The sequence below is a fragment of the Lathamus discolor genome, chromosome 3 (genome assembly GCF_037157495.1).
Source record: "Lathamus discolor isolate bLatDis1 chromosome 3, bLatDis1.hap1, whole genome shotgun sequence".
Taxonomy (NCBI): Eukaryota; Metazoa; Chordata; class Aves; order Psittaciformes; family Psittacidae; genus Lathamus; species Lathamus discolor.
Window position 1 is genome coordinate 82,344,265 of NC_088886.1, and position 15,483 is coordinate 82,359,747.

Below are 15,483 nucleotides of genomic sequence, written 5' to 3' on the forward strand. Positions count from 1 at the left end.
CATTAATCTGCTGTTAGAGGAACAGAAAACCCTGCAACTAAGAAACAACTGCTGGAAATAGTTATGCCTACAACCAATTATTCTGTCAGCCACTTTTGCATTCTGATATAGCAAAAAGCAGCTTTTCATGTGTATTTCTACATCTACTAGCATTGCCTCTTAGCAGTGTTGCTTTATTACCAGAAAGCCATTTAATCCTGTTAAAGTCAGCAACAGAAGCATTTAATAGCTTTACATTAATGCAGTAGCTTTGGGAAAATAAGTGAATATATGCTGTAAAAAGAGGTGAGTGTAGGCCTCTGAGACTGTGCCTGCAGCCAATGCACAGGACTGCTCTAATCGTGACTTTCCTGTATTGGTCCTATATTAAACACTTTATATTGCAGAGATTTGCTACATCAAAATGAACTTCACATTTCCTGTACATTACCCAGCAGAGTTTAGGTAGAAATGTATAGGACTCCTTTCCTGCAGTCTAAACACCAACCGCTTTAAAAGTCCTATGCAAGGCTCAACTGAAGTAAGACCTACTTCTTAACGGGGTTTGCACACACAGCCTTTAACTCTAAGCTATCTGGAATGTGCAGGGAGGCTCTATGCCCCCTAAAATCAGCAGCTGACGTTTTTCTTTCCTATTTACATAATAACTTCATTAGAAAAACTAATCAAGAGTGAATCCTAGAAACTTGTTCGAAGTTGTTTGGGTTTTTTTACTTTGTCTTTCCAAACTTGCATCAAGCCTTTTACACTTCCCCTCCAGCCCCCACCCCCCACCTTAGTTCATGAACAAAGTTTGCTTAGTTGCAGCTTACGTTTGATATGGACTTGACACCACAGTACCGTATGTTCATATGAACATCTGATAACCTGTGAAACAGAAATCACATCTCCCAGTTTGTAAAGCATTAGCTACCTTCTCTTGTATTTGCAGAGACTAAACACAGCAGTTGCTTAAAAAGGAAGTTAAAATCCTCTTTATTATCCTCATCTGTCCCTCCACATACATCTGAAGCAAAGTATCAGAGGGCCTACATGTGCTAGCTCTTCTGTACATGAGCTGAAAGCCTTTTCAGTTCCCCTCTGACCCCAGAAGAAACATGCACTTCAAGCTGTGAGCTAGGCCAGGCCAGTGTTTTTGAGGTTCTGCTACAGAACAGACATTTGTATCTTGCTCTTTTGAGAATAAGAGCTTCAAGAGGCGTTTCCAATACAGATCCTCTGTAGTGCTAACAAGTATCTGTGTACATTTGGGAAAGCAAATGACACCAGGATGCAAAGCTGAACGCTTTAGTGTAGTTTGAGAGCTGTGGAACACAGTCAATTAAGCACTCCATTGTTCCAGACAAAGGGATTCTTCTAAAGACCTATTTCCATGTGAGTACTTGAGTGAAGGTGTCCCTGGCCAGACTCCTCGCACAGCTGCTGGCCAGTGTTGCAGCACTTATGCCAAAGAGCAAAGGTGGTTATGGCACAAGACACCTTAAAAAGATTCATAGGAAGAAACCACCTCAGGTTTTTCTACGTTAATGACTTGTACTAGGTTTTCAACAAGTTATCTTCTGCAATCCAAATATATTACTTAGCGATGCATGCTCTGTGTCTGTAAAGCATATGGATTGCTAAGTAACAGACATACGTCTGGCAGCAGAAAATTGGTTTGAAAGTATAATCTGATTCTTACTTTTTCCAACAAAATGTTGCTTGGTTAATTCCCATGGGAACTTGCAATATGAGCGTTTCTAGCCCTCTCAGTGTTTATAACATTATCACTTCTAATGCACCCGTGTTATCGTTCTCAAGAAATCAAAACTTTTACCAGAAATGTTACTACAAGCCTGACAGAAAATTTGGCTCTATTTACTGAAAACTCTAACTGCAGTGAAGTACAGGGGAAAAACCTCAGAACAGTCTTCCTGAAAACACCAGTAGTAGCAGGCAGTGCAACAGGAAGGAGTCATCTTTTCAGGTGACCTTCGAAAGTGAATGTCTATATTCTACTGTCATAGTCACTTTAATTAGGAATAACTTTCTCTAAACTCTGATATGGAATATGAATATTGATTCATGTTATTGAATAGTAACTGGAATACTGAGAAACAACTTGTTCTTATGCTTTACACTTCTATGACTTGCAAGGATCTAAACATGGATTCTAAATTTAGATCCTTCTTACCAAACATGGACCATGCATGTAGGTGGACTTGATGCTACATAAAAAGGCAGGAGTCTTTGTACAAGACTCTCTCTTTGCTTAACAGTTACAAGCAGAATGACTAGTATGTCACTCTTCATAAACATAGTTATAAACTGCATAGAACCAGAATTGGGTGATAAATGTTTTCATCATTCAGGGGATATTTTGAGATTTCAAAATGTCCTCCTAAACTTGATTTTAATTGTGAATTAAGGAAAAAAAAACATCAATACCCACAACAAAAGTTAGCTCAGGTACTTCTGCATCAACTGTGTCTACGTATTTGTCAATGAAAACTGTTCTGTTACTGCCACAACTTACCATTTACACAAAGTTTTTCATATAGATGTGTTTAGCAGCTTGGAAGTACTATTATTCAAAACAAACACCCCTGAAGATGTGTAATTGGTGGGCTTTAATCACTGTGGTCAACTTCTGAGAACAATGCTACTAACTGAAGATGAAAAGACCTTGTTCCTTAAGGCTGTGGTTTGTTAGGGTAAAGTCAGGAAGTTGTTTTTATTGTACTTCAACTTTGCATCCTGATAACATCCACGAGTTTCAGATCCATTTCCTCCTCTTGTTCAGCACATGTGTAATTCTTTCTCTTTAAATCAGTTTGTTATAGTTTGGGGGATGAAGCGAGGGGAGTTGGAAATCTTGTAGCAGGAACTCAAAATTTAGTGATGTAAGCAAGAAATAGAAATGCCATAGCCATTGAAGAGAAGACATGCCGCATTGCTTACTTAAAGCCCCATCCTGTCCCCCCAAGGACAATAGCTGCTACCAGGATGGCACCAGCGATGGAGCCTATAATTAGATTGGTGGCACTAGGACCTGTGATAAAGGATTATGGTAAGAAAGACATCAGAACCAACGACTTCATTCATATTAAGTGAAGCAATTGAAGGGTAGTCATACAATTCCAAGGGAATACAGACAGTACACAAGGTGCTGTCTCTATACGACTTCTGTAAGCCCAACTTACATTTCTGTAACAGTAAGAATGAACAAAGCTGTTGGTCTCTGCATTGTACTATGTTGACTTCTGCCACAGACAAAAACCTAGTATTAAACAGTAAATTCCATTGTGACTCACTCCATTATCTGATAAAGGAACTGCTAGCTGAGGACACTAAGATATTTGTGAGTAATTCCTTAACTGAAAGGAAACAGAATGAATGCTATATGTTTTATGACTACAGCAAATAAAAAGGGGGGGGGAATACCCAGAAGCCCAACTTTTTCCATGGAGATCCTGAAGGGTGGTGGGTATTTCAATTTGAACTGAGAGCATCTAGCACCACTTGTTAATCAGAGTTCACACTCCTTAGTTACGTCAATGCTAAATTTACAAACAATTGTTTGACAAAAGCGAAGTAGTATATAATAAGGAACAAAAGTTGAAATAAAAGCATTAAGCTTTCCAAACATCAAAGCAGCTCTTGATCCTCCTCAAGAAGCTACTTAACAACAAAGTGGGGAAGGGTGGAGCAGGAAAAGAGCAGCAAAAAGAAGCAGCACAAAATATATCTGTGCAATTTTCTGAAGAGGGTAAGGGAACACCTAAGTAACATATTCACAATTGACCCTTAAGTGCTCTATTTACACAGGGTGGAGGAAAACTGACAATAGGCCTGAGCAGCATTTTAATTGCTCTGTACAAAAATTTCCTGTTGAGCAGTCTTTGATGTAAAGCTATAACTGCATTTCAGCTGGAATGCATATGAACCCAGCTTAGTAGATCTTCTGCAGCATATTGTGCACTTTTTGGTTAAACATGTACATATTCAGGAACAGCCTTCAAAAAGAGTTCTTGCCTCCCATCCCACTCTCCCCATTCTACACAGCAATCAAACACTTCTACACAGCAACTGACACTTTCTTATTTTAAATGTTCTGAAACGGAGTCTGGAAAGCTGTCTGACAGCTAATGTAAGGAAGAAAGGAAGAAACAGGAGCAGCCAGAGATCAGCAAAGAAAAGAGCAAGGGCAGCTGCAACAACTGAAAGCCTTAAGCTGTTAGGCTGGTATCACAAAACCTGCCTAGTCCCAGACACTACAGTAAGTACATGCCTAGGCTTTAAATTCCCTGCTTGCCCTAACTCCATTGCACCCGTTCAATGATTCCTGTATCAGTGCTTCTGGAGATCAGATTGCCTAGGTTTAAAGATTGCTTCCTGCAATTTCTACACAGATTATTCAGCCATATGAACAAAAGACTCCAGACTGAAAAGCAATGCAGCGAGCTTTGCAGATAGGAGCTGTGCATGTAATTAAAAGGTAATTTTTCACAATTTGGAAGAATAAATTTTATTTGGACTTACCTTTACATTCACACCTGGCTCAAACTAACAGGAGTGAGCATGGTGGGGGGGTAAATGCATGCCATTCCACAGGCATTTATTCCCAACTAAGGCCCAGCAGCCCAATGAGCTACTGCATCTGACTCAGATCTATGGCTTACTTTTTATCAAATTATTGGACACAACAAAAGGCTGAAAACACAGCAAGTGATCTATCTGCAGTTCATTTTAGAAGCCTTGAAAAATTCTAAAGCCAATTTCTTTCTAGCCATAGAATGTTATCTTTCCACAAAAGAGATTCAATGATTAACTGACAGTAGCACAGCTGTAACTTAGCTAAGGAAGTACCAAATAGCCTCTTTTTTTACATCCCTCCTCTTACTGTGTTCCCTGGTTGTCAAATGTTTGTAAGGAGGGGAAATACATTTCATAGTGCACATCCATTCAATGAACAGCAGTCTGTTCTTTCAGTAAAATCATCAATTGACTATAAATATGGAATAATTCAATCCAAATTTAAACAGAAAAGGATAATATACAAAACAATTGGGTTCAGTGAAAGTTACTAAAATTATGTTAAATAATAATTAAAAATAGGTCCTGATTGAAAACACTTTCTGGATCTGAGCCAATTTTATAAAGCATCCATAACTTTTGATGCTAAAGGTCTTTTCCAACCTAGTTGATTCTATGACTAAAGAAATTATTTCATTTCTAACACCAAACATCCCACACACACACCCCTCTCCCCCCATACAATCAAATGCCTGTGAGAATTGGGCTTAGTTGCTAGAATTAGTCTAATCGCTAGAGAGAGCAGTTTGTCCTGCAGGTAACAAGGCACTGTGGTGCTTTGATGTTTTCTTTTCTTGCCTGTCACTTTGCCAGGCAAAGTCTCTGGTTTAAGTTATCAAAACCAAATATCCAAGTCTCTCTTCTTCTGAGAATCTAAGGTAAGGTTCATCTAACAGCCCTGTTCAGCAAAAGCTAAAAAGGTTGTGTCTAGAGCTGCAAACTCACGCACAAATGGTGCCTACCAGCAGACTGCCTGTGCAGCCTTAATTAGAACTGCATGTGAATGCTTTTTCACACAGTCTGGTTAGACATCACAAACTGCCTTATGATTCCCCCCCTTCAGGGAGATGGCAGTGTCACACAACAGAGGTAATGCATAGTCCTAGAAACACAGCAGACTTGGAAATCTCAGAAGAGCAGAATAACAGTGATTTATTGTGTAGTTTGCACAGTGAATGCAGAATGAAGAGAGTTCTTAAATGGACACTTTTATATGTGTATGCATACATATATATACACATACATAGATCATAGCCTCTATTAAAATTGAAGTAGGGGGCTAATACTTAAGATCAGCTTCCTAAAACTAGGAAAGACAACAAAAATTGCTCATCCATAGTCTTTATAGAGGAATTCTGTACTTTAAGCATTCTACCACCTTGAGGTAACAGAATCCTAGCAATAGGACATTCAGAAGCTTTACTGTAAAACTAGCTGTCTATACTATCATCAGCTTTCATCTTTCTAGCTAAATCGTGTGACCTATTATATAAGACTGAAAGCCCCACAGACTGCAGTAAACCATTCCTGCATTTTCTGAAATGGTCTATGTTCCTCTGTTCTGCAAAATAACCACAAGCTGCCATTTTTCCCCCATTATTTTCATAGTTTGGTGTAATGGAAACATTTAGACATTTAATTTCACCATGACAATGTAAAAATTCACCAAGTTACTGGTTTATGCCCCACATTACCCCAGACAGGAGAAGGTTCAACACTGCATGAGCAAACCACATGACACAGACACAGTCAATCACATGACAAATACAGTCACCACACGACAAAGCTAATGGGGTAATACACAGAGGGCTCAGGTGCATACGGTTACCTCACACACTAGGCACCAGACACAGAACTCAAACTAAGAAAAATGCTTACTCTATTCCCCACCCTGTGCCTCCAAAAATCACCCCCAAGGCCAGAATGGTCCCTGCCACTGCACCTATTAGCCTGTTAGTGGCCATGCTCACTGTGTGGAGGGAAAAGGGAAGATTTTTTTAAGGAAATAATCACATTATGTCTGAAATGAAAACATGAAATAACTCCTCAAAGGAATATTTTAGACTATAGTTCATTGTCAGATAAACAGTTCAGACCTCCTAAGAAACCTTTATTTACCAAATAACTGTAGCTAACAATTTCTGAAACCAAATATTTGATTTTCTGTGAATGCTTGCAAATATTACAATGAAAAGTTTTCCTGTAAATGTAAGACTACTCATTTTAGCTTGTGATTCTATTATTTACTCTAAAAGGGAACATCCTCAACCTACTGCTTTCTTGAAGCAGCCAAAATGTAAATAAATCACCAGTAAGAAAACTTAATCACCAGAAACTTACTGTATCCATCATATAACAAATGATAACTGTTTGGCAACAGCTCCATCATAGGAAGAGCAAAAACCACAAGCTTTATCATTTATTCCTTTACTACTTGGCAATATTTTCATTACTGTATTTATCAATAAGACTATTTATCTAGATAGCCTAAAGCCAGATAAGACCTTAGTGAAAGAAAAATCCTACGCTAGAAATGTGCTTCAGGTAGCACTCTGGAATTTTCAATATGCGCAGACAGTCTCTCTCTAGACATTGAGGCCTTATTTTTCATTTTTTAAGGGAACGCTTTTAAGAGAAAACATCTACACATTTCCTAGGTTAAAGATTAAAAGTTTGATAGATATATTGAGTCATAATAGACCATAAGCAAGCAGCTGAAAACACTGTCTAATGGGAACTTCTCCAAGGAAAAAAAATCATAGTCTTCTTGCTGAGTAAGTCTGTTTTGAAATGGTTTTCTAACTTTTTCCTATTTCATAACTCTACACACAAACACACATACACACTTGAGACATAAGTTTTATACCAAACAAACAAACATACACTATTCCATTAGTCAAGCAAAGGCCTAATTGTGCAAACGAAATGACAAAGGAAGAATCTTGTGCGCATATAGAATCCTACTGATTTCAAAACTCCTAGGCAACGCTCTAAAGTAATTCCAAGTTTCTGCAGTAGCCAAAAATTAACAGCAAGAACTCTTTGTCTTCCCAAAACTGCCAACATGCAGGGTAGGTCTGCTAGTACAGGATACAGTAGGTTGCTGAGTTCAGAGTAACTTAAGACTCATGTATCAATACCAACATAATTAATCAACACTATTTTTTTAATCCTGCAACATGGTATGGAGCCAAGAGCAATTGATGGATGATGGAAAGATCTGAAAAGTCAGCAGGAGTAGCAGTCAACTGTCAGTCACAATATATAAATAAATAGCAATCCTTCCTGGTTATACATGCTCTAACTGTAGTAAGAAAAATGCTTGGCTCTGTGGTGTGAAAGATCTTAAATCTATCAGGTGAATTTTCACATCATGAGTGTTCTGTTTCTGAAATGTAACAAAACTGAAATTTCAGGCTAAGGAAAACCAAGTATTTTGGGTTCTGTCTCATGCTTGTAAGCTGGCATGACATAGGGAGGACTGGTAATAAGGGGAAAACACTTCATGGAAACTACTTGAGTATGTTGGATCTTTTCAATACAGAAAACTACTTCTGTGTTCTTCTGGCATCTTCTCATATAGGAATTCCTCTATTAGCATACTGAAAGAGATTATAGGAGCTGTCAGTGTTCCAGCTCCTAAATTTTAGGTGATTCAACACCAATAAATTATTGTAACAACAAAAGTAAAAATAATCCATCTTTTGAAATCGTTGAACCATCTTGTACAAAAACATCCTGCCTTTTTGCAGAGGGCTCCACTGAAAAATGCAGTCTAAGCTTCGTGTCCGTACCTGCTGGCAGAAATCCATGCACAAACTATTCATTTCAGACATTCTCCCAGAATATTTCAGCATTGACATAGTAATTTTCATAAAGGTATTTTCATTCTGAATTAGATAAATTAATTTAAATTACAAAAATCTAACCAAGATAAGTGTACCTTCTGTGTAGCAAAAGGTTTCCTATAGAACAAAAGGTTTTACTACAGAACTCTTTACAGAGGGCATTATTTCTTACCCACAGGATGTGGAAAGGAGCATTATCAAATACATGTACTTCAGTGTCAGAAGTGTAAATACTGTTCTCTTCATCCACACACACACAGAAGTAATGAGCTCTATGGTGCTGCTCTCCACAATGTTTTCTAAGACTGTGTAAGCAGCATTCCTCAGTCAGGAATGTTTTGCAGTATTGCAAGGCAGGGTAAAAACCAGGCAGCTCTATACTGACAGGTTAGGTGTCTAGGAAACACCTGCACAGATACCTTAATACAAATCTGCCCTGTTCTAGAGAGCTTCCTTTGCAGTAGTAACTTATTTTAAGATTATCTCTTCAACAGTTCTTGGTAAAAGTCTACTGGAGCCATTCTGCTACGGGGCAAAAGAATAAGGCACACCAGACAACAGTAGGGCCATTTTGGAGGGACATATCAAAACCCCGCCCTCCCTTGAATAAGGGACAGAAGAACCTGGAACCAGGACATAGCAGAAAAATTTTGTTTGGCTTTCTCAGTTGTTTATTGCGAACTTCATCTGTAACTGCGTAACACTGGATAAATATAGTCTGATGTTGGACAATGTCCTGATGACAGGGAAGACATAAAAGAACTGGACAGCACAATCCAAAGGAATTCTTTGGTAGAGAAGTCAGAATCTCAAGTGCTTTTCTTTGTCTTTGCAAAACTGTTCTGATTAATTATTTCCTCAATAGCTCCTCTTTGTAATTATACATCATATGCAGTTGAAATGCCTGCTAAATACGTAGGAGCAATCAATAATGATAGCAAGAATTTAAGTCCTTAAAAATCTTAATTTATTTCTTTTTCCTCCCACTGAAATCTGTTTTCAAGGAACCAAAGCTTTTTCACCAGGGGCATTCCACCTTTCCCTTTCTTATGCCATAGTTCTCTGAATTAGCTGAGAACAATTAAGGAAACTGGAAACATCTAGTAAAACATAAATATTCAATTATATAAATAGTAAGAGCTATGCTTATATTCCAATCACAAAATGGTCATAAAAATAGAGAATAAGGGACGAAAGAAAAATCAGACAGTATGTACCCTTACCTATTGAAATCTTACCCAAATTTAAGTTAAAAAAATAAGTTTCATCCATTCTCAAAGCAGAAAGACCTATTTCATCTACACAAAGCAGAATTTTACTGTCTGGGTCTAAAAAGGCCTGTACAATAATATTGTGTTGTTATATGACAATCTTACTATCATGTAGCAACAGAAAAATATCATAAATATTTGAAAGAACATCAAAATTGAAATCACACAAACCCTTGGGTCCTTCATCCTTCTTGGTACCAGTATCCCTGATAGGATCATCAATACTGCAGTCTGTCCCAGCCCAGGAGAAATTACAAATGCAAGTGGCTTCATTACTACAAATCTGGAAAGGAAAATAAATGACAGCAATTGGTTTTTAACTACATTTTATTAAACTTCTTTGACATGTAGTTAGGTATTTAATTCACAGTGTAAAACTTATCTATTTTTATTTATATTTTATATATATTTATATATTGTAAAAGTAGTGCTGAGTGTTTAGCATGAGTATAATACATCAGTAACCTGAACATTTGCTTTAACCCTCTAAATACACTCAGATGCTAAGAAAAGCAGAAATGTCCCCCAGTGGTTTCATCTTCACGTGCACTACACACCTGCACAGCATGTAAAAAATAACAGAAAGTCTCATCTAGAAAAACCCCTATCTAGTGTAGTTAGATCTCCACTCACCAGCTATCTACACTTTGAGCCTGAATGTCCAGAACAAATACAAGTATTAGCATTTAAAAGGTTCAAGACATGGTTATTCTTTACAACCTCTCATTTACAGCTTGCTCCTATGTATAAAAAACAGTAAGATTTTCACTGGTTTTGTCAGAATTTTTTTCTAAGCAGCAATGTGATATGCTTGCTTATCTTTTAAAAAGACGTAACAGTTCTTCCTATGTCTAGATTTAGTTGAATGACCTTAAAAAAGGACTTAGGACTCACTAAAATTGGCAATACGCTTATAAGACACAGGAAAACCTAACCAACTGATAAGCCCTAAAGTATCAAATCGATAGAGTTGAGAGCTATAAACTTTCCATATTAAAAAGCACATATAATGTGTTGGTAGAAGAAGTTACTAAGGGGAAAAGCATGACATAAGAAACAGACACAAACCAAAGAATGAAGTTTTGATTACGAGACTAGAAGTGAAGTCAATCATTAGGTATCAGCTAATCAGTCTTTTGGACACTGGAATATAAGGTCATAATAAACCAGAAAATTGGCTACATACTACTGACTATAAGCAAGTACTACCTCTTTTTTTTTCTTTTAGCTTAATTTTTACCTCATTCTGCTTCTTAAAGTATTCACTGAAGAATCTTAGCTAGGAAGCTGAAGATAAATACATCCTATGGTAGGTCTGATCAATTCAAGTAGTCTTGTAAATTATGAATTGGAATAATCCAAAGCAAACCAAAGAAGGTAGCACGACTCTTACCAGTCATGCTACTCTTCAAATGTACCAAGATGATTTCTAGATCTCCTAGAAACTTTACTTTCCAATTTTAATTTTTTATCTTCTTGATTTTGAATGTAACCCTCTTCTCTGAAGCGCTCCATCTTCAAGTACACATAACAAGAAGGAAGAAAAACACCTTCTTGTATAAAGTCTAGCCCCTCAGGCAAATATTTGTCTACTGAATCTCACAGTGGAAATGTTTTATCAATATTACAGCTAAGGCAGATCATTAAAACATACCTAATGTCTTAGACAAATGGACTTACGGGTAGAAAACCAGAATATAATGAGCCTGAATGCAAAATGATACATGCTTTGCATCTGTTCAAGAACACAATCTCTGTTGAGATACAACAGTTTAAGTTTTACTTAAGTCATACTTAAGCCATGAACCCAGGACCAATTTCGTAAAAGTGTCAGGATGTAGGAAAAAGTCTAACTGAAGATGGCAAATACTTTGAAATATGGGTACTACCTTACAGAAGTCTTTCAGTAACTGATGTAAAAGCTTTTTTCTTGCTAGAAACAAAAACAACACTGGGTATAATTGCAGAACTAATTTGACAACTTTGCTCTCTAAAATCTTACCTGTGCTTCACAGAATGGCAGTCTTCCCCTAAATCTAAACATTTGTGTTTGCAGATCAACAGGTCTTAGGAACACTTTCAGGTAGAGAACTCCACAGGGTACACTAAGACCAGATAGAGCAGAGGTAGCTGAAAAAGCTTAGCTGCTAACTCCCAGTTCAGACTCACCCCATGACCGGAACAGACTTTTCCATTAGAACCAATAGGACAGCTGCTTATGTTCAAGGATTGAATTGGCAGGCACTTTTTGTCCAGACACATCATCTGAGGTCCACATGGAGCTCCATCCTCCACATAACCTAAATCTGTATCATCATCTAAAAGAACATGAGCACCACTACGAGAAAAAGGTTTTAAGATACTATTAGTATTATGACTGGAGTCTTTTGAAAATATTAAACATGTCAGTGTAAATACTAAAAGCCTCAGACCCTTCTCATTCAGGCATACAGACAGATTAAACAAAATCTTGTCTGTCCACAGAATAATTTGTCTGTCCACAGCACTGACAATGTGTTCCAGCAGTCAGGCTAAAAAGAAGTCTTGATAATGGCTTAAATACTCACAAAGGGCACCTTAGGCTTTGGGGTTCTTTTAATAGCCTTTGATGGGCCATGCTTTTTTCCTTTATTTTTCTCCCCTCAAATGCTGTGGAATACTAGTGCTAGAAAAACATGGGGGGGGGGGGGGGGGAAAGCCAAACCCTCATGAGATTTAGACACTAGTAGAATAATAGGAAATTTAAGAATCATTGTTCACTTAGGACCTAACTATGTAAAAGAGTATTCTTAGTATGACAGCAGTGTTGCCAACGTCTTTGAAACACAAATCTAGCATTGTGCACAGCAGGCTAAAATTTACCTGCCTTTTAGCTGAACTGTAGTTTAACACCTTATCCTGTAATAAGAAACTCTTCAGTTTCCTCCAGTTCCCTACAGCTATTTCCCTGAGTATGTAAGACACAAAATCATTATGTTTAAAATATAGGTCTTTGAAATGACAGTCTTTTTATCCCCCAGGAAAGTATAATGCTGAGCATTAAACTCTGACTGAACTGGAGAAATCAGCTAATTAGGAGGACAACCCACATTTTTCCCTCTTTAAATGTGGAATATTAGGCTTTATTTTAATCAAAATAAGTATCACTCAGGATAATGATTCTGCTGAGCTGTAAGATATTAATTACCTAAAAAAACCATAGAATTTTACAGCTTAGGTTTATCTTAATTATGTTTGACAGAGTAAAATAATGTCCGAACGCTGCATTATCTTTTACCTGCAATCCACTATTCGTCCTTGATGATAAAAAGAGTTTGGAATAATTTCTCCTTGAACTTGACCAACTCGTGGAATTCTAGTGAGATTAGTACAGAGCAAAAAGCCACAGAAAACATCACTGTGAAATGAAACATAAATCAAAAAGTTACTAGAATAATACGAAGTATATGTACAAAAAAGACTGGCAATGATGCTGCTGATCACATTAAGTAATATATTATGATAAGCCACATATTTTCAGAGTACAAGCCTGGAAGTAAAATATTATTTGCTATAAATGACAAGAGGCAAAAAGAATCGCTCACTTTAATGCACCGAAAGTTCATATGAACCAAAAACTTATCTATGCTCTAATTACAATATAGTACAATTAAGAGGCGTCAAACTGTACAAACCTTTGTCACATCAGGATAACTTACATTTCCCTCTCGAGCAGTTTGAATGCTGTACACTGAGTTTGATTTTTTTATTGAATTTTATTTCCCTTGCAGGGCAACAGAACCATGATAAAAATCAGCAGCATGCAGTGCATATGTCTGAACTTTGTTAAAGAATCAGCTTTGTTTGATGTTTTTATATGTGCAATCTTCAATAGAAGGATATCGGGTTAAAAATTCCATCTCCTCCTCCTACAATTGTCCCAAGTCATAGAAGAAACTGGATGAATGCTGGAAACTGTATTTGTGAAAACTGCAAAACATTTTAAATGGCCCTTCAGCTACACCATTTTTCTGCATCTCTCTACAAAAACCAGTTTTATACAAAGTTTTTAACATACATATCAGAACAACATTAATCTAAGTATAGAAAATATCCATTACAAAACTCCTTTCCTTATGATCCCATCTGAAAAGTTAATCATGTAATAAATAGAGGCACTTGATAAACATCACATAGACAAAGAAGGAAAACACCATTCTGAGACTCAACTGTTACATGCACATCTAAAAATTACAAACCAGTAAGAGAATCAGGAGAAATTTAAATCTCTCCACTAATGGCCATTAACTTGAAAAGTAAATTTTATCAAATACCATGCTCACATACAAATGAATCAGCCATTTTCTCTAAGAGCATCCAACTGTCTAATGGTCCTCTCTGGTCAAAAATAAAGGTTGGAACAAACTTGAAATAGCATAATTTGTTATTAATCCCAGAGCAAGTAAAAATAGCATGTGTATTTGCAGCCTAATTTATCCCTACCAAATCTGAAGTGTTTGTATATTATGAACATGTGATGGTTTGCTGCCCTCTGCCCCAGCTCCTTGTAAAGTATTAAAGTCAAAGTACATTCTTCTGAGAACCTGGAATTCTTTAAGTGTATTTGCAGAGTCAGCCATGGATTTGTCTGAATGGAAGTTTTTCAAGATGCAAACCTTGTGAGGGAAAGAAGATCCAAAATAAGGCAAAACAAACTGCTGATGCATTCATGAAAAAGTAGCCAATATTAAACCAGTATTAATTACTGCCCAACTAACGTCGATGAAGAATACTTACTGTTTGCTACACTGAATCCATCGGTCTCCATCTTTTCCACAGTTTCCTTTTTTTGTACCTTCTGTATTAAGCTTTTCGTAACAAAATTTGTCAGACCCTGAAGACTCTGTTGATGAAAAAGGAGATAATTTCCACTGACACCATCACAGCTTTGAAAACCTGCATGAGCTATTGCAGCAGTTCTCTATTTTTTAACACAAAACACATCTCTAACCACATATGTACATACACAGAGGTATTTTCCAGGGAACCCAGCACACTGAACTGCAATACCTACAGACAGCTTTTCTTAAATGATGCTCATTGCCCAAAATTCGCTTGAACTTTAAAAAACAAAAGCCGTTTCCACAGTGTTGGTATTGTCTCCTGCACTTGAATTTATCTGTGCTCTAATTTGGTTCACTTCAAAACAGATGCACATACATTTACTCTAACTGTTTTCACTGCAATTATTCCCAATCTGTATTTCAGGAGACAAAAGATTTTATAAATTACATATATCACAAGTGTATGTTCTGACATCAAATAAATGTTTATTTTATTTTCTGTTTTAGGACTTCATAGAGAAAACCAAGGTCAAGGTCAAACAGTCAGAGTGTAACTTCTACTGCTCTCTAGGAGTGGAAATTTGAACTAACCGGTTTAAACCATGATTATTTAACTAACAAGGTCTTCTGTTTTTTCTAAAAATCAGTTGAAAAAAAGCCAGTTCTTGAGGAAGCCAGCTGTATCCTGGGCTGCATCAAGAGAAGCATGATGAGCAGGTCAAAAGAGGTGATCCTGCCCCTCTACTCTGCTCTCATGAGACCTCACCTGGAGCATTGTGTGCAGTTCTGGTGTCCTCAGCATGAAAAGGACATGGAACTGTTGGAACAAGTCCAGAGGAGGGCCACGAGGATGATCAGGGGACTGGAGCACCTCCCGTAGGGATGCTGGGGAGGGACTATTCAGTAGGAAGTGTAGTGACAGGACAAGGGGTAACGGGTTAGAACATAAACAGGGGAAGTTTAGAT

The 15,483-nt window shown here is 37.3% G+C and overlaps 2 protein-coding genes across 7 annotated transcripts in view; one reads left to right on the forward strand and one right to left on the reverse strand.

The window, feature by feature from the left end:
• The window catches only part of DYTN (dystrotelin), a 63,787-nt gene extending 49,014 nt beyond the window's left edge, over nt 1-14,773 (forward strand). The window contains exon 15 of the mRNA XM_065670112.1: nt 13,465-14,773. The gene's annotated coding sequence lies outside the window, so the exon portion shown is untranslated. The remainder of the gene's footprint in view (nt 1-13,464) is intronic.
• Nucleotides 1-15,483, reverse strand: part of ADAM23 (ADAM metallopeptidase domain 23) — a 70,772-nt gene that overhangs the window by 6,434 nt on the left and 48,855 nt on the right. Inside the window, exons 21-26 of one of the 6 annotated variants that reach the window (XM_065670111.1) lie at nt 14,471-14,576; nt 12,972-13,091; nt 11,864-12,032; nt 9,866-9,977; nt 2,941-3,031; nt 813-867 (exon numbers count right to left, since the gene is read on the reverse strand). In XM_065670111.1, coding sequence (XP_065526183.1) covers nt 813-867; nt 2,941-3,031; nt 9,866-9,977; nt 11,864-12,032; nt 12,972-13,091; nt 14,471-14,576 — 653 coding nt within the window. Of the gene's footprint in view, nt 1-812; nt 868-2,936; nt 3,032-6,544; nt 8,370-9,865; nt 9,978-11,863; nt 12,033-12,971; nt 13,092-14,470; nt 14,577-15,483 lie in introns of those variants that run through there. The other 5 variants (XM_065670106.1, XM_065670110.1, XM_065670109.1 and 2 more) reach the window with 5 other exon arrangements.